The sequence below is a fragment of the Lepidochelys kempii genome, chromosome 1 (genome assembly GCF_965140285.1).
Source record: "Lepidochelys kempii isolate rLepKem1 chromosome 1, rLepKem1.hap1, whole genome shotgun sequence".
In the NCBI taxonomy this organism is placed as follows: Eukaryota; Metazoa; Chordata; order Testudines; family Cheloniidae; genus Lepidochelys; species Lepidochelys kempii.
In genome coordinates this window covers 169,906,193-169,926,113 of record NC_136380.1, presented here as the reverse complement: position 1 = coordinate 169,926,113, position 19,921 = coordinate 169,906,193, and the positions used below count along the sequence as shown (strand labels likewise).

General features: G+C 43.4%; 1 protein-coding gene across 4 annotated transcripts in view; it reads right to left on the bottom strand.

Moving 5' to 3' along the window:
• APP (amyloid beta precursor protein) overlaps positions 1-19,921 on the bottom strand; it is a 295,526-nt gene that overhangs the window by 75,079 nt on the left and 200,526 nt on the right. For all 4 annotated transcript variants that reach the window (XM_073363102.2, XM_073363091.2, XM_073363122.2 and 1 more), the window contains one exon: positions 1,293-1,367. In XM_073363102.2, coding sequence (XP_073219203.1) covers positions 1,293-1,367 — 75 coding nt within the window. The remainder of the gene's footprint in view (positions 1-1,292; positions 1,368-19,921) is intronic.

Sequence of the window (19,921 nt, the reverse complement as noted above, 5' to 3'; positions counted from 1 at the left end):
AAAGAACAATAGTAGAATAATGGTTAAAGAGCTCGGCAGAGCAAGGATAAGTACCTTTTGCACAGAGCATTAAAATCCTTCTCTACAAATGATGGAAGTGACCTGGCTTTTACTACAGCCAAGTGTGTTGATCTGTACAATTTCTGAACCCTCCCCACACTGGCTTAAAATGGGAGCTTAGGTGCTCACCATGTCTGATCATCTGGCCATATTAACCAATCAAATATTTTTGCCTATTTCAGCATGACAACACATGAATCCTTCATGTGAGTCTTAGGATCCTGTTCAAGGTGATCAGATTCAGTGCAGGAAGCATTTGATTTGAGTAGGCACCTTGCCCTCGGAGATTCTCAGGCTCTTCTGACTATCCTGAACATATATGAACATATATATGGGGGAAAAATAATTCCCCCTTCAACAGAATGAGACATCAGAAATTTACTTAACATTGGTCACTTAGAAAACAAAAAATGACCACGAGCTGGAAAAAGTCTGAATGGACAAAAGACACTGAGCAAGACTGCAGGATTTAATAAGTAATACTCTGGTTCTTGATTTGTATCTGTCTTGTGATGCTACACTGAAACCAACCTGGAAGTATATGAATGCCTACCACATTAATTCAAATGGCCCCAGTGGACCCAAAGGAGTCTCTGGCTCTTTGGATTATAGGCAGCTCTACTTGGGCTAGGTTTTTGTGTGTGGTTGGTGTGCTATCTGGAGAGGTGTGGAGGGGGAATGCTTTCCTTTCATTCTATTAGCATATTCAGATAAATTTGGTGAAACCTCTGCCCTGATGCAGGCCCTCCAAACATTTCCAATATTTCAGAAAGAAAAATAGATAATTTCCAGTTTGGTTGAAGGTTTGTTTTGAGTGAGGTTGGTTCCTATTCCAACCTCCCAAAACCTATTTGCCCATTTCTACATGGAACCAAGATACACAGTATCAAAAGTTTATACTGTTACAATTCTGGTGTAACTACTCACTACATCTGGGATGGTCAAAGTGGCCTAAGGGAATGGGGTTCCTAACTCCTTTTGAAGATCTATCCTACTCTCATTGAAAACCTTCCCCTACACTGGTAACACTGTACATTGTGAGTCTCTCCACTGCAATTCAACTGCTAACTATAAAAGCACAGACTGATATCTGACAGCTAAAAGTGCAACAGTAAAAGCAGAAAATAATAATTCCCCAACACAAATATGCTTCCAAATTATACCACAATTAGTGTGGTTCATATTTTATTTGCAACCCCAATTGGTCTGCTTGTAATTGTGTTTTTCTTTACCTGGATAACAGCCTTCTTATCAGCCTTTGGCAAGTTCTTTGCTTGGCGTTCCGCTTCTTCCCATTCCCTCATGACCTACACAGCAACAAAACATGGAGCATAACTTTTGAGTTTTCCTCTCATGGTTTGGGATTTAGCAACAGTCAAATAACATAGTGCAGATAATCATCTCTTCTGCTCCCCTTATAAAGAATAGTTGCAACATTTAACAGAGTCTTGATGCCAATTTAAAAACAAGACATGGATCACCCTGTCTGAACATCATCCAAGTTCTCTTAACTTGAGGTTGCTAGAAGTGAAGCAGTGCATTAACTGTAGATGTTTAACAGACCCTCCAGCATCAGCAGAGGAAGTAGAGTTACTAGATGGGTTAACATACTGACCTTCTCATCTCAGAGAAAAATAAGAGGTTTAAATCGATTTTATGTCCTCAGTTAAAATGAACCAATTTCAACTGATTCTAAAAGGCATTCATTCACATCACAAACTTTTCTAGTTTTTGATGGAGTACATCAGCTGGCTTTTGATCAGAACAGGTCAAGATTATGTGCAATTTCTGCTAGTCTGTTCTGTATGCATGCTGAACACAAAGAACTGAGCTTACTTATGTCCCAAGTACAATACTGGCAGAAGAACGATATAGGAAAACTTGCAGTAGGCCTATTTTGAACAATCTGAAAGGTCACCTGCCACGGGGAATTAAAAGTAATACTCTCTTGCAAAGGGGGGTAACTGCTGTTTCCTTCTCTGTGTGTTCTATACGTGCCATTTAAAATCACTGTAAATTGTTATCAAAAACTTGATCTTGCTCATGAATGTCCCCATTTTCATTCCTAGGCAGCAATCTTGGAAGACAGCACTTTAGTAGAACACATTCTACACATTAGTAGAACTTCTTCCACTGAACACTGCATGTGCAAACAACAGTGACCTCTGTCTGCACTACTGTAAATAAATAAATACATACATAAATAACCTCCCAAACAAACCAATCTCCTGGATCCAGAGAGAGAATTACTGTTGTTAGAGTCACCATTCTGAACCATTGGGAGTGGACAAAGGTATTTAAAGTCCTGAGGTCCAGGATGGATCTCCATCCCCCGCTTTTCTTCAGGACGAGGAAGTACCAAGAATAGAACCCCTTCCGTGATGAAGTCCGGTGGGACAAGTTTGATTGCCCCCAGAGCAATTGGGAGAGGGAGGGACTGTATTTCCTGCCTTAAGAAGTCTTTGTGAGAGGTGTCCCTGAGGAGGAACAGGGCAGGAGGGTGGTAAGGAGGTGAACTGGAGAAATCACCTCCAGGATCCATCCACCCGAGCTGATAGGATCCCAGGAAGGTAGGAAATGGGACGGATAATCGCCCTAATGGTGGGAGGGAATAGGTGCTATGTAGGATCAGGAATGGCAAATAGTTCGTGACCCTCAACCACTGGGTCAAAACAGGCATTTTGAAGATGACGCTGGCTGGGAGGTTGCTGAGGAGGACGACCATTTCTTAGGGTATCTGGGCTTCTTCCTGGACAGTTCAGCTAGTGTTGTGGGTGAGATTGTTGAGCCATCTGTGACCTGCTGTATTTTCTTTTTGTTGCAAGAGCATTGATATTCAAGTGTAAAAGTTAAAGTTCTAGAACTGTTAAAATACAAACAGTTAACATTGCATGTCAAAATATACAAAGTAAATATGCTCATAACAAACTAATAAGTTCTCAGGCAGCATTTTTCTTACTTTGTCTATCTGTAAATTTAGATTATTATCAATAAAAATATTTTTTCGTGGGTTTGTATTGTGGTGAAATTGACGTTAACTGAGATTTACTGTTAAAAAGCTAATCCTTCCAAACCTAACCATAATGGTGGAACAAGGAGAGGCATAGAGACCATCAAACCATTGGTCTGTGAATCGAACAGCGTGGTGTATTTAGAAATGCACCTATTAGTGTACAGGGTGGTACAATGCATTAAGTGCACATTAAGCACTTGTCTCTTTAGGTCATGATTTTGGTGGCCTTAAAAACTTGCCCAGACCATACAGGCAGTTTCTGTTTAGAAGACTGAATTATCATGAATGCTGCAAGTTATGAGAGAACATGGAAACTACAGCATTAATTCAAGTCACTGTGCCTTTCTAAAACACCATGGTACATGTTAAGTCTTGAGCATCAGCCTAGATTAACAACTCTGTATGATCTTTTTTTTCCCCTTTTGTGGCTTTAAATCAGACCTTTAACCTCTCTTTAATACTCCTTTTCACTCTGAATTTGCAGTTAGAAGTTTTTGAAAACAACATTTCTTTGCCAAACAATTGACCTTTGTCCTCAAAACTAACGTTGAAATTTAATGTCAAAGCCATTTTGCTAATCCATATGATGAAAACAAGCATTGTAGGCAATGTGATAAGGACATATTTGGCTAGACCAGGTTTCACAGCCTGTTATCATTTCCCTAAACCCTTCAGGGTACAGGAAGTGGGATTATAAAGTGACAGCTCACACAGCCGGGTTGAGGAGATGATAATTCTGGGATCCGGAGTTCAACTCTGGTGCAGTGAGAATGAATGGCTTGTGAAAAAGTAGAATAGCATGATTATCTTTAGAAACAACATTCACTGTAGTATTTGCACAAGCAGTATTTTAAGGGTTGGATTTTTGCAATCAGTCAAATTTAAAGTGCTCAAAGCCTCTATTTATACTAGTTGATAAGAAAAACTCATCTTTTTTTTGCCAGCAGCCATCCATATGCATCAACTCCACAACCCAAAGAAAACTTCTATTTTTTTTAGGTCATAGGTTTAGAGAAATTATGAGACTCCAACAAAAAATTGTTATCATCTGTGTGAGAACAAACAACTGCAACAAGAAAAATCATTCTGAAGACATACAATTGCAGAAGAAGGCTGCCTCAGGACCATGAAGTTGTCTTGTATGTGCTTATAAAGATATTCTCCTTCATGGTAAGAACAAAGCTAACAAGGCCATACAGATTTATGGCACTTCAAAGACTTGGCTGTTTCATGCCGGGAAAATAACATCATCTAGGTTGAGATTTAAGACGCAAGGCATTTCAAAGTCAAACAGTCAGAGTTCAGGACACACTACATGCTATACTTTTTGGGGGGATAGGAGGGCAAGAGTGATACAAGGGAAAAGGGAAGAGGGAGTAACAAAAATGTTATTTATTATTAAGACAAATGCTAATCACCCAAATCCCATTATACTTTGACCAGAGGAATTTATTCTGGCTATATTTTCTAGTGCATGGTAGGTCTACCTATACAGAGAGTATATATATGCTAATTTGTGTAAAATCAATCATGCTAGTACAGGTACCTATCTCGGGAAAAGGTTTTATTCAGAATGCCAAAATCATGACACCAAGGTAAGTATCTGTCGAGGGCTTTCTTCCTAAACTCTGAGGTTCTGGCTTCCCTGGTACAACTACGGGGGTAACCTCAACAATCCCCAAAGAACTGTGGCTCAGTAGGTAAGGAAGCACTGCTACTACTGAAAAAGCATTAACCAGGCTTGGAGTTGAAAATGATTCCTCACATGGAGCAGGATCACACAGACTCTGGGTGAGAGGAGACAGTGCGTCCTATGGGCTATGGTGGGGAGAATCATAGAATCTTAGGACTGGAAAGGACCTCGAGAGGTCATTAGTCCAGTCCCCTGTACTCATGGCAGGACTAAATATCATCTAGACCAGTGGGTCTCAAAGCCGGTCCGCTGCTTGTTCAGGGAAAGCCCCTGGCAGGCCGGACCAGTTTGTTTACCTGCCGCGCCCGCAGGTTCGGCCGATCGCGGCTCCCACCAGCCACGGTTCGCAGCTCCAGGCCTATGGGGGCTGCGGGAAGGGCAGCCAGCACGTCCCTTGGCCCGCGCCACTTCCCGCAGCCCCCATTCGTCTGGAGTGGCGAACCGCAGCCAGTAGGAGCCGCAATCGGCCAAACCTGCGGACGCGGCAGGTAAACACACTGGTCCGGCCCGCCAGGGGCTTTCCCTGAACAAGCAGCGGACCGGCTTTGAGAACTACTGATCTAGACCATCCTTACAGGTGTTCATCTAATCTGTTCATCTAATGATGGAGATTCCACAACCTCCCTAGGGAATTTATTTGAGAGCTTAGCCACCCTGACAGTTAGGAAGTTTTTTCCTAATGACCAACCTAAACCTCCCTTGCTACAATTTAAGCCCATTGCTTCTTGTCCTATCCTCACAGGTTAATGAGAAATTTTTTTCTCCCTCTTCCTTGTAACAACCTTTTATGTACTTGAAAACTGATACGTCCCCTCTCAGTCTCCTCTTCTCCATATTAAAACCCAATTTTTTCAATCTTTCCCCAGAGGTCATGTTTTCTAGACCCTTTACTTGTTATTGTTGCTCTTCTCTGGACTTTCTCCAATTTGTCCACATCTTTCCTGAAATGTGGTGCCCAGAACTGGCCACAATACTCTAGCTGAGGCCTAATCAGCGTGGAGTAGAGTGGAAGAATTACTTCTCGAGTCTTGCTTACAGCAATCCTGCTAATACATCCCAGAATGATGTTTGCTTTTTTTGCAACAGCGTTACATTGTTGATTCATATTTAGCTTGTGGTCCACTATGACCCCCAGATCCCTTTCCGCAGTACTCCTTCCTAGGCAGTCACTTCCTATTTTGTATGTGTGCAACTGTTTGTTCCTTCCTACATGGAGTACGTTGCATTTGTCCTTATGGAATTTCATCCTGTTCAGTTCAGATCATTTCTCCAGTTTGTCCAGATCATTTTGAATTGTAATCCTATCCTACAAACCACTTGCAAATCCCTCCCAGTTTGGTATCGTCTGCAAACTTTATAAGTGTACTCTCTATGCTGTTATCTAAAATAATTTATGAAGCTATTGAACAGAACTGGACCGGGGGACCCCTCTTAATTTGCTTTTCCAGCTTGACTGTGAAACACTGGTAACTACTTTCTGGTAACAGCTTTCTGACCAGTTATGCACCTACCTTATAGTAGCTCTATCTAGGTTGTATTTCCCTAGTTCGTTTATGAGAAGGTCATGCGAGACAGTATTAAAGCCTTACTAAAGTCAAGATATACCATGTCTACCGCTTCCCCCCATCCAAACGGTAAGACTTATTACCGTTAGGCACCATTAGGTTGGTCTGACATGATTTGTTCTTAACAAACCCATGCAGTTACTTATCACCTTATTATCTTCTAGGTGTTTGCAAACTGATTGCTTAATGATTTGCTCCATTGTCTTTCTGGGTATTGACTTGTCTGTATTTCCCCACGTTGTCCTTACTTCTCTTTTTATCGATTGGCATTAGAAAGCCACAAATGCCACTGTGAATGTGTGGGGGTCCCCATAGTGCATCATATCCTGACAGCGGCACCAGAGTCGACCCACCGCGTGTGGGGAAGACAAAAAAAGTCAGGCTGGGAACCATATTTGCTGACCTACCTACCCCATAGCTGGCACTGATGGGTGCTCCAGTGTGGTGCTGAACTGCCAGCAGAAGCTGGGTTTGCACACTGGTGGTGGGCAGCAGGGATGGGCCTACCAAGAGGCTGCTCTGAGCCTGGCTGATGAGGGGGACATGGACCATTAATGTCTGGTACAGGGAGTAGCAGAATTGTGGGTCTGAATTGTGTGCTCTATGGGTGTCACCACATGAGACACTGGAGAGTTGATGCCCTCTGAGCCACCATCTCAGGAAGGAAAGCTGTCCTATGCTATATAATATAGATCTAAAAAACCCATAAAAGACCATACCAACATCTTCCCATGACACAAAAAACCTTCCCCCCCCCCCCCCCCCCCCCAGCAATATGAGGGAATTAGCTTCTGAACAGCGGCAGAACCATCCTCTGTTGGTATTCTAGAAGTTTAAGTCTCACCTCTCACATATGCAACCCAATTGTTCAAAGTTACACTGTAGGATGAAAAACAGAATTCAGCACTTTGGTTTGGAACTACATTATATTTTGTTTGTTAAATTACACTATTGCTACAGAAATAACTCAAAACCCTAAGAAAGCATTAATATCATCTTGAAGACAGTAGAGTGTTTGTTGTGCCTTCCCAAAAATCTGACTTGCATGGTAAATAGGACTATGCATGGAGATGAAACATTATTTTTAAACTGTTCCGAATCCCAACAAACTATGATACCTAAAAATTCAAGAAGAATAATTTGTAAAGCCTCAATATGCTTGGGGGAAAACAAACAAACATACTGCTCTCCTTTGACTAAAGTACAACAGCTGGTGCCATCAGGGCTATTTACCAACTAGACCTAAATAGATGTTTAAAATACGAGGAAACAGGGAGGTGCCGGTGCACATGTGCATCTGTAACCAGGGGGCACAGAGAAGAGAGAGAAATGGAAAGGGAGAATCCCATCAGGACAAGAAATAAGAACTGGGGCAGCTTGAAATTGATGAAGTTGTATAGACAAAATAGCAAAAATGTTTAAATGTCACATTTGGATGGACTAAACTTTCTTGTCAGCATAGAATCATGGTTTTCTTGATGGTGTTTTTTGGGGTTTTTTTTGGTTCTTCTGTTGGTAAAAACTAAAATATGCCACCGTACTAATAATTATTTGTATTACAGTAGTGCCTAAATACCCCCAGTTGGCCCCACTGCACTAAGTGCCTTACATACTGTAGTAAGGGACAGTTCGTATCCAGAAGAGTTTATAATCTAAATGACAGAGACAAATGATGGGAGAAAGGAGGTAGCATCTTCCATTTACACATGTGGAATTCAAGAGATTAAAAACCATATTTTAAAAGATATGTAGGTTCCTAATTCACACTAAAACCAACAGGAGTTAGGTGCCTAAATACTTTTAAAAATATGGCTCTAAAGTGACTTGTCTGAGATCAAACATAACACCAGTGGCAGACACAGGATTTGACCAAGAATTCCCAAGTCTTAACCATGTTATCATGCTTTTTCATAGGCGAAGATCTGAGGCACAGAGCTGTGTCAAGATATTAAACAATCACAACACAGGCTCCTGATCTGGCTATACAGTACTCCTGTGGGAGTTCCAAAAATGAACCAACTCAGTCACAGAGGGAAACAATTTGAGTCAAAACAAATTTGAAGGTTTTCACCTGGCAGGAAAAGAATTTATGTTTGAGAGTTTCACAGTAAGCGAAGGGAAACCATAGATGGATTTTGTGCAAGAATACCTGACCTATTGCTATCAGTCCCACTTTAGGCAAATGTGGGGTAATAAAGGCATCCAAACCAATCAAAGACTGTCACTATCATTCTATCTGACCTGCTAGGGATAAATTATGAGCAGGAGCAGTTGAGACACAGATGCAAGACTCTGCATGTACTTGGAAATGGGATGAGGGATGGCAAATAGAATGTATTTATCCTGTCATTTTTTTTAACATTGCAAATCTTAGCCCCTCAGTTCTCACTCTTCGTGGGGAAAAAAGTCAAATGATGAGAAGAGTGGACAAGACAATGGGATAAGCATTGGTAAAAGCATAGGTAAAAATGTAAAAAACTTGAAGCATAGGTAAAAACTAATTTTTAAGAAGTGTTTTAATATTTCAGTCTCCCTTTAAATAGTTTCCCAGCAGTATGACATTTTATTTCATTTATAAAGTTAGCAAAAATGCTTGCTAACATGTATTTTAACAGAATTTTATTTTAAAGTTTTCTGGAACTACAATTTCTCTGCTTTTCCTGTTAATCGATGTAATTCCAAGTACTATAGTTAGTTTTTAATTGCATACTCTCTCCATAATTCTTTCTGGGAGATTACACATTTGATTAGTTCTCCTATACAAACCTTTCAGCTCTGAAGAAAATATAAACATAGTTTATGAAAACATCATTCTTAAAGGTTAAGTCAAACACAATTAAAACTCAGACCAAGTTTTTGGGATCAGCTTGAAAGCGTGAGCCAAACTGTAAGGAATAATTAAGAAAAATCTCATCTCTTTATACACTGCCTTTTATTTGCAAAGCAACTCTCCTTGGCTATGCAGTAACTTTAAGATACTGCTTGCAGCTGGCCACTTAAAGAATGCTATTATTGATAGATTCTCTTTGTGTGATAGGCTTTAATAAGGATGTATTAAAAAAGGATATATTCTATTATTGCAGCCTGACCAAGAGCTTGTTACTAATGCCACAAAGTCTCCATAGGTCTGAAAATTTCATTCATGCTTGTCGGTTAGTGGGTTTCCATTATGCAGAAGACTAGGCAGTATACAGGAGAATGGGAAAAAGAAGTAAAATCCAATAGGGTAAAGGAGCAGAGAATGCAAGTTACAGAAAAATTACAGTACAATACCTGAACACTATATACAGCGTATCCAACTTGTACCAGGTTAGCTTTCAGGGGTTGCTGTTTTGTCCCTAGTATGTATTGCAAACTTCCTTTGCACTTCTTTTTTAAAAATATTTTTTTCCTCTGTGCTGCTTATGGAAATACCACTGGAAAAGTTTCTATTGGCATTTCCATTACAAATCCTGTTTCTGAAAGAGATATAAGCTCAGCTCCTAATGTTCAGCAGGATGAAATATGATACTTAGAGTCTCAGACTATGTGAGTCTTTTTGGTTAAAGAAAAAAAAATGTGGCTTCATATTTAGTTTAAAGCCTGTATCTTCCTCCTTTGGTTTTAGATGCATTTCATGTCACCTTGGGGCACACACACGCGCAACCCCACTCTTGATTTTAACAAGTACATGGCAAAATGTGTGTATATCTACAGGACTAAACAAGCCTTCAGAGATTTCCTTAGTTGCTAATGTATGATCTTGTACGCACTGGGGCAGCTCCCAATTTAAAGACTACAAACAATTTCGCTCTCTAATGAGCAGCACTGTTTTTTCATAGAAGAAGTTTTGCACATCACCGCAGATAAGCTATATCAAATTATATCTGTGATTTGATCATGTGATCCATTTGTAAGTAGCAAAACTTTCTGTCCTGACTCATGTCCTAGGCAGCAGCACCCTTTCACCTTCTGCAGAGTCAGAAAGGAGAGGTTACTTACCTGACAGTAACTTGAGTTCTTCAAGACATTTGGTCCCTAGATGTGCTCCACTGTAGGATGCATGGATGCCAATCAGACCAATCTGATCTCCTTCTTTGAGACGGTAACCGATTTTTTTAGACAAAGGAAATGCAGTAGATCTAATCTATCTGGATGTCAGTAAGACAACTGATACAGTTCCACATGGGAAATTATAAATTAAATTGGAGAAGATGGGGATTAATAGGCGAATTAATGGAAATGGTTGAAGGGGTGACTACAGTAGGTCTTACTGACAGGTGAACTCTCAGGCTGGAGGAAGGTTACTAGTTGAGTTCCTCCGGGATCAGTCTTCAGACCAATCGTATTTAACATTTTTATTACCGACTTTGGCACAAAAAGTGAGTGTTTGCTAATAAAATTTGCGGATGACACAATGTTGGAAGGTATTGCCAATACGGAGGAGAACCGGAATATCATACAAGAGGATCTGGATGACCTTGTAAACTGGAGTATTAGAAATAGAATGAAATTTATTAGTGCAAAGTCATGCATTTAGGGATTAACAAAAATTTTTGCTAAAAGCTGGGGATTTATCAGTTTGAAGCGACAGAGGAGGAGAAAGACATGGGTATGTTTGTTGATCACAGGATGACTATGAGCCATCAATGTGATGCAGCCATTAAAAAGGCTAATGCAATCCTAGGATGCATCAGACGAGGTATTTCCAGCAGAGATAGGGAGGTGTTAGTACCATTATACAAAGCACTGGGGAGACCTCATCTGGAATACTGTGTGCAATTCTGGTCTCCCATGTTTAAGAAAGATGAATTCAAACTGGAACAGGTGCAGAGAAGGGCTTCTAGGATGATCCAAGGAATGGAAACCCTACCTTATGAGAGGAGACAAAGAGCTTGGCTTAGCCTAACCAAAAGAGGGCTGAGGGCAGATATGATTTTTCTCTATAAATACATCAGAGGGATAAATACTATGGAGGGGGAGGAGTTATTTAAGTAAACTGCCAATGTGGACACAAGAACAAATGGCTATAAATTGGCCATCAACAAGTTTAGGCTCAAAATTAGACAAAGGTTTCTAACTATCAGAGTGAAGTTCTGGAATAGCCTTCCAAGGGAAGGGATGGGGGCAAAAATCCTAAGTAGCTTCAAGACTGATCTAGATAAGTTTATGGAGGGGATGGTACGATGGCACTAGTTACAATGGCATGTGGCCCATCAGCGACTGCCTGTAGCAAAAATCACCAACATGTGGGGACAGGACATTGGATGGGGGAGTGCTCTGAGTTACTACAGAGCATTCTTTCCCGGATAGCTGTCTGGTGGGTCTTACCTACATGCTTAGGGTCTAACTGATCACCATATTTGGGGTTGGGAAAGAATTTCTCCCCAGGTCGGATTGGCTGTAACTCTGGAGGTTTTTCACTTTCCTTTGCAGCATGGGGCATGGATCATTTGCAAGTTTAAACTAGTGTAAATGGTGAATTCTCTGTAACTTGAAGTCTTTAAACCATGATTTGAGGATTTTAGTAACTCAGCCAGAGGTTAGGGGCTTTATTTCAGGAGTGGGTGGGTGAGGTAGCCTGCAATGTGCAAGAGATCAGACTAGAAGATCATAATGGTCCCTTCTGACCTTAAAATCTATGAGTCTATGTGCTCTTGGGTGCCTTGTGCCTCCAAATTAAGGCATATAGGGAGGCACAGGCCTGACACCACTCAGTTCCTTCTCAATTGTGAAGCGGAGCCCCTACAGCTCAGAGGAAGGAGTGCGGGAGGCAGACTACTGATAAGGACAAAACATCTTGAAGAACTCAAGTTATTGTAAGATAAGTAACTGCTCCTTCTTCTTCGAGCTTATGTTTGTACAGCTGCTCCACTGTAGAAGACTCCGAAGCAGTAACTCAGCAAGGAGGTGGGTGCTGAGAAGGCAAGTTTAGGACAGTTCGGAGGACTGTGTCAACGAAGATAGAATCTCTGGAAGCAGGTAAGATGGTGTAATGCTTGGCAAAGGATAGAGTTCCTCTATGGATAGAGGACCAAGTGGCAGACCTACAAATATCTGTTTTGGGAAAGTCCTTCAATAGAGCCAAGGATGTGGGATGTGTTGTCACTGTGAAGAGGCTATATACGAGCCAATGCATAGCAGATTATGATGTAACCTGAACCCCCTTAGTCTTTTTGTGTGGAAGTAGGCTGGCCCTTCATTTTCTCCGCAAGTGATACAAATAGCCTAGGAGAGGCCCAGAAGGACTTAGTCCTGTTGTCAAAGTAGAAGGCAAGGGCCCGTCTGATGTCTAGCTGGTCTCCTCTCTGGAGACGTGAGCTTTTGGGTAGAACACTGGTAGGCGAATCTCTTGATTAATGTGGTATTCCAAAGAGACCTTTGGGAGGAAGTGAGGATGGGGACGCAGTGCAACCTTGTCATTACAGAATGGAGTATACGGATAATCAGCCATGAGAACTCCAAGCTCTTTCATTGGACTAGCTGAAATGATGGCTATGAGGAACAAAGTCTTGAGGGAGAGGTGGAGAGAACAGGTAGCCACCAGTTCAAAGGGAGACTTCCTCTGGGCATTATGACCCAAATTTAAGTCCTGTTGGGGGACTGGGTTCTGTACAGGCAGAAACAGATTGCATAAGCCCCTGAGGAACCTAGCTGCAGTAGAGTTGCTAAGACTGTGAAGCCTTTGGTGGGTGAATGGAAGTCGGTGATGGTGGCCAGATATACTCTGACTGATCTCATAGATAGACCTTGCATTCTTAAATCCAAAAGGTAGTCCAGGATTTTGGAATGCAGAATCACTGAGGCTTGGGAAGAGTGAAGAACAAATTAGAAATGGTAGCATTTCCACTTCTGAATGTAAGTCTTGCGAGTATTAGGTAGGAGAACTGACTGGACCGTCTCTGAACAGGTTAGCTCCATGCTCAAGAACCATCTAGCAACCATGATTTCAAGTTCAAGGAGGAGAGGCTGGGATGGATCAGGATTCCTGAGTTCTGTGACAGGAGATCTTTCCTGAAAGGAAGTAGAACAGGCATGATCACAGATATGTAAAAGAGGTTAGAGTACCAAACTCATCTTGACCAGGAGAGCACTATGAGAATAATTATTGTGCTTTCCTGACACAGCTTGAGTAAAGGATTAGAGGTAGAGGCGGGTAAGCATACAGCATGATATAGGGCCACAGTGTTAACAAGCCATCTGCCACATCTTCCTATGGAGCAGAAAAGATGGCATTTTGCATTGTTCAGGATGGCAAAGAGGTCTGCTTCTGGGGAACCCCAGATCTGGTAGATGCCGAGGAAGACAGAACCGTTGAGCTCCCACTTGTGATCCTGAAGAAAGCGACTGCTCTGGGAGCCTGCAGTTGTATTCTGGAGGCCTGGAAGACAGATAGCTGCAACTTGTATCTGACATGAAAGGCACCAGTTACACAGCCTTAGAGACTCTGCACATAAGGATTGGGATTTTGCTCCATCCCTGTCAGCTGAAGTAAGACATTGCAGCCCTATTGTCTAGCATTATCTGATGGAGTGGCCTTGTATGTTGTGAAGGAAGTGATGGCAAGTATAAGAAACTACTCTCAGCTCCAGAATGTTGATGTGGAGTGTGACCTCTTGTGTGGACCACCTGCCCTGGGTCATGGCACATTAGGAGATGGCCCCCATCCCAGAAGAGAAGCACCAGTTGTGAGGATCTTTTGAGGGTTGGGGAATGTAAGAATGGGGTTCCCACGCAGATCTTCAGTGGGTCCTTTTACCATCGGAGAGAGTCCAGAACATTCTGAGGTACTGGGACTCATTTGGAGAGACTCTTTGGTGTGTACACAAACCTTAGCCATGTCTGAAGACATATGAGGTACAGTCTAGGAGGCACGATGAATGTGCAGGCCAATATGTGGCCCACGAGTTGTAGGCAGGTCCTTGCAGTTTGTGGGCTCTGTGGTGGTTGTCAAGATTAGACTGGACAGTGGAGCATCTTTTCTTGGGGAGATAGGCTCTGGTGGTTAGGGAGACTAGAGTGGCTCCAGTGAAGTGGCTCTTCTTTAGACTAGGGTCAACGTAGGTTTCTTTCAATTGATGCAAATGCCCAGAGACTGAAATAGGGCTAGAGCCCTGGAAGTTGCTGACTGGACCTATAAAGTTGATCGACCCCTGAGGAACCAACCATCCATGTAAGGGAATACTACTCTGCTCCACTGATGTAAATGGGCTGCCACCACTGAATGAAGCTTTCTAAAGACCTTCAGGACTGTGGAGAGCCTGAAAGGAAGGATTTGATACTGGTAGTATCCTCAGTCTAGTTTGAAGCACAGGAAGTGTTTGTGGGATGGGTGTATAGCTACATGAAAGTAGGCATCCTGAAGGCGAAAAATCAGTCTCCTGGATCTAAGGATGGAATGATAGTGGCTAACGTAACCATCCTGAAGTGCTGGGAAAGGATAAGTGTTCAGATTTCTGAGGTCGAGGATCAGTCTCTAAGCTCTGCCCCTCTTGGGAACTACAAAATAGTTGGAATAGAACCCTCTGCTGATGAACTTTGGGGGAAGTTGCTCGATCACCCCCAAGAGGAGGCGAGACTGGACCTTTTGTTTTAAGAGATCTTTGTGAGGGGATCCCTGAAGCGTGATGAAGAACGGGGAATAGCGTGGAAGCAGATGAAGTATCCCAAATCGATCATTTCCAAAATCTATCTGTCTGAGCTAATTAGTTCCAAAGCAGGAAGGAAGTGGGATAGCTGATCTCCAAAGGGGAACTGGATGGAATCATTCAGCACAAGATCTGGGAAGGTAGATTGCTCAAGGCCCTCTACCGAGATGGCAAAACTTTTTCTTATACAGAGGTGCAGATAATCTTGCTGAAGAAGGGAGAGGATCCTTTTTCAGAGCTCTAGATCTCCTCCTCTGAAAGTCCTACGGTCTGGGAAACACTTGTTGAGGGTTGTAATGGAATGGCCTAGATTGCTGCGATGTGAGACCTAATAAACTGTGTCTTTGTTGCAGGAATGTAAATTCCCCAGAGACCATAAGGCAGCTCTCGAGTCGGTCAGTGTGGAGGGAGAAGTTCGTATCAGAGCTAAAGAACTTGGGTCCTTCAAAGGGAAGGTCCTCAGCTGTACTCTGCACCTCCCTCAGGAGGCTGGAAGACTGGAACCAGGATACTCTCTGCTTAACCACGGTCATGGCTCGGAATCTAGAAGTTGTGCCTGCAGTAGAGGAAGTTACTCACCTTGTGCACTAACGATGGTTCTTCGACATGTGTGTCCCTAAGGGTGCTCCACTTTAGGTGTCTGTGTGCCCCTGCACCTCTAATCGGAGACTTTTGGTAGCAGTGTCCCGTAGAGCCCGTGCATATGCTCTCCCTCCCTCGTGGTCTGCCTCGAGGCTATTTAGCACTGCACGGAGGAACCCCCCCTCACTTCCTATAGAGAACTCCGAAGTAGAGGGGAGGAGGGTGGGTTGTGGAGCACCCACAGGGACACACATCTCGAAGAACCATTGTTACTGCACAAGGTGAGGAACTTCCTCTTCTTCTTCAAGTAGCCTCCCTATGGGTGCTCCACTTTAGGTGACTCCGGAGCAGTACCCACCACTGGAGCCTGGGACTTTGGAGCGGAGTCTTTTACTACAGAGAGTACTGTGGAGTCGAATATGGTGTCAGCGGCCAAATCTTCAGGGATCGCATAATGTTCTGCGAAAGTATGGACAGAGGCCCCAATCACTGCTCTATAGATTGGGAGATAGTGGTATCCCTATGGAATGTGATTGAGATACGAACTGATCTCATGGAGTGCGTATGGACAGAAGCAAGTTGGGCCCTTGCTAAGTGATTAACGCAACTAGAGACCCATTTGGATAGTCTTTGAGGAGATATCACAGAGCTTTTGGATCTTTCTGTGGATGAAAGGAAGGGTTTAGGGGATTTCCTGAAGTCCTTAGTCCTGTCCAAGTAGAATGCTAATGTCCTGCTAATATCTAGCATATGCACAATTGTCTCCCAGTTGTCAATGTGGTTTTGGGGAAAAAACAGGGAGATGGATCTGTTGATTCATATGGAAAGTGCAGAAAAAGTAGGGAGAAACTTGGGATATGGCCTTAGAGTTGTTATTTTTTTTTATAAAGACAAAGGCCGTGAATGATGGGTGTGGCATCAGGGCCGCTATTTCTCCTATGTGCCTAACTGAGGTGATGGCAATTAGAAATGCTGTCGTCATGGACAGGTGTAAGAGAGAACAAGTTGCCCTGGACTCAGAGGGAGGTCTAGTCCAAGCCCTGAAAACTAGATTAAAGTCCCAGGCTGGAGTGGGTGGTGTCACATGGGGGAAGAGAGTCCCAATGGTCTTAAAGAGTCTACGCATTAGTGGTTGAGCAAACTTGAAGTGGGAAGCCATTTTCACCATGAGATGTACCTTAAGGGAGCTGAGTGAAAGTTTAAAATGTGGTACAAAATCAGAGGGAGGAAAGATGAGGTTGGGTCTGTCCGTTTGGAATGGTACAAACTTGGAGTTGTTTCCATTTTCTAGATAGGTATGTGGAGTGGTCAACTTGTGGTTGTGTTGCAACATGTGTTTCAGCTTGTTAGAGCATTCTGCTTCTAAGCCTTGGAACAAAGAAAGATCTAAGCCTGGAGGCAGAGGACCCATGGGTTGGGGTGAAGGGTCAGCCCACTGTTTTGAGAGAGCGGGTGAGGAATGGGCTGACGTCAGAGGAACAGGAGGGCCATCTGCGTCAGATAAGGGAGCCAGACTTGTCATAGTCAAGAGGGGCAATCACAATAACTCTCGCTTTGTTTCGTTGAATTTTCAACAGAATCTTGGATAGGGTAGGAAACTGGGAAAAGATATACAAGTGGGCCCTGTCCGCTGGGAAGATGAGGGCAACTGCCAGTGAATGTTTCCCCAAAAGGTGGCTATATCTTGAAGCTCCTATGAATTCAGTATACACTCACTGTCATGAGAAAATTCCAACTGAGACTGTTGGTTATCCCGTTCTGTATCCCTTGTAGACAGACAGCTGAGATGAGCACACTATGATGGGTGCATCAATTCCAAAGTTTGAATGCTGTCTTGCAGAAGGAGGGAGATCTGGCTGCTCCTTGGCAGTTTATACAAAACATACAGGTCACATTAAGTCCATCATAACCTTTGTGTGTTGTTTTTGATGAAAGGCAGAATTTGGGCACAGGCACTCCTGACAGCCAAAAGAGTGATATGGAAGGTCATTTCTGTGGAAGGCCATTTGTCCTGACCTTGTTGTTGCGTAGGTGAGCTCCCCAGCGTATTAGGGAGACATGTGTCCCAGGGTGGTGAATGTGGATAGTGAGAGGAGCGCTCTCGCTTCTACTGCATCAGGTTGGTGCTGATAAAGTCCAGTCACTGTACCGGGGTTAGTATGTCACTACAATGAAGTGAACCTTGGAGACTACCCTGTGTAGAGCAGTCTGTACCTATAATGATTCTGCCCCAAAGGTAAGCAGTAGGAAATCTCCTGTACGATGGTTGTATTGAGATATGGAAGGGGGCAACCTGTAAGTTCAGGGCTAGAAATCAATCTCTTTGCTCTAGAGCTGGCCCTAACTGCTGTGAAGTAAGGTAAGTTGACGTTTGAGTGGCGTGACAGGTGTATAGATGGCAGCTGACGCTGTAAGGTATCATTGTTCAGGCCCCCGACCAGCTCATCAAAGTGCTTATAAGAGGCAGTTTGAGAGGTCATGGACTGGGGTGCAGACTGTTCTCACTTTTGAGACCTGAGCCTCTTGCACTGTGGCTCATAACAGCACAGAGATGGTGAGTATTGAGAAGATTGTGATCTGTGATGTGACTGAGAGTTATATCTTCTCTTCTGTTCCACAGTGTAGATTCCTAAGGCGTGTAGTGCGGTCCGAGAATCCTTCAGGATGTGGAGAAAAAAATCTGTCTTCTCCGCAAAGAGTTTGGCCCTTCAGATTGGAAGTCCGTAGCTCTTTGGGCAATCTAGAGACGTTTAGCGAACAAAAGAAAAAACCCACAAGCCACCTCAGTACCACTGTCATGGAGACTGGGCGGGCAGCTGTAACAGCTTTAAAGACCTGTACAGACCTTCAACTTAAATCAGAAGTTGGTGTCTCTGAGGCAGCAGAGACAGCTTGAATGTCTGTCACTATGGGGAAAAGACCTGTGGCAGGTCTGGCAGGGTGTGATGAAGTTTTCACACCACACTTGCCCTGAAAGGGTTAATGAAGACTAAGAAGGGGGTTAATTAACCCAGCCAGCCACAGCTGAGAGGAGAGGAATTACATGGCTAAGTATTCCCCAGACCAAGTGAGGGAGCCTAGATGGGAAGGAATGAGCTGGGCTAGATTTATAGAGGCAGGAAATTGGCAGCTGAGGGGGCTGCTGGGAAAGCCTGTAGTCACCCTCCTGGAAGAGTGTCTGGAGGCCGCAGAGACGTAGCCTGCAGTTGCTCCCTGGGAGGAGGGACTGGTGAAGCTGGCAGACCCAGAGAAGAAAAGGAGAGCCAAAAGGTTAGGAAAGGACTCAGAGAAACATGGCAAGGTCCAGGGCGGAACAGACCTTGACTGCTGACTAGAGGATCCCTGAGCCAGAATCTGAAGTAGAAGGTGGGTCTGAGTTCCCCAACCAGCCAATGCGGAAGTGGTACTGGGGAGCAGTGAGTAGGAAGACTGCCTGAGCCTGTTTGCGGGAACTTTCCAACCCCAGAAGGGGAAACCATTAGGTAACCTGGCTGGAGGGCGAAGTCACAAAGAGGCTGCAGCAACTCGTGGAGTGAGAGAGGGGCTGCAGACACAGAAAGAGAGGTAGAGGATGGCGTGCAACTGTGGGAAGGGGCATCGACCTTGAGAGCTATTCCCAAGAGCAGTGGTTCTTAACCTTTACTGCAGCCTGCACCCCTTTGGTTCTCAAAATATGTTCTCGCACCCCTTATCAAAAATCATTGAAGTAGGCCAGTTCTTTAAACCTAGATATATTTTTTGTTTGTATATTACAGTAATTGTTAAAAAATGTACAATGTTAATACATACATAGGTTTGATGAAACAAAGTAGTTGTACTTACGTGCCTGTGCTTAATTTGTGTTTTCGATGATTTACCTTCTAAAAAAATCTGGCACATCTCACCCCCCCCAGAAAGGGCACCTTGGGTTAAGAACCACTGCCCTAGAGTGACCAGGAGGTGGCACCATCCTAGTGGTGCGCAACCCACCCCATCACACAGGGTTTAAACACCCGGATCTTTGTCATAACCCAAGAGGTAGTGGACCAAAGAAAGAATGAGAGAAAACAGGAAAAAAAGGAAGAGGAACCCTCTTCTAAACACAACTGTATAAGACTGAAGAAATAAAAATAACTACAAAAATAAGGGAAAAAATTCTAGAATGATAAACTAAGAAAGGAAGGAAGCTGAGAATAAACGGACATGCGATTGTTCCATTGAGTTCCATTAACAGAAAAGGAACTAAGTGGCAGCAGGCCCGCGCCTCCCCATGTGCCCTTGTTTGGAGGCATAAGGCGCTGCTCTGAGCAGGTGCAGGCCTGTGGACACTACTTTGAATTCTCCAGTCGAGAGTTCACAGGCATGTGCAAATCCTATGATCGAGCACGCACAAGAACATATA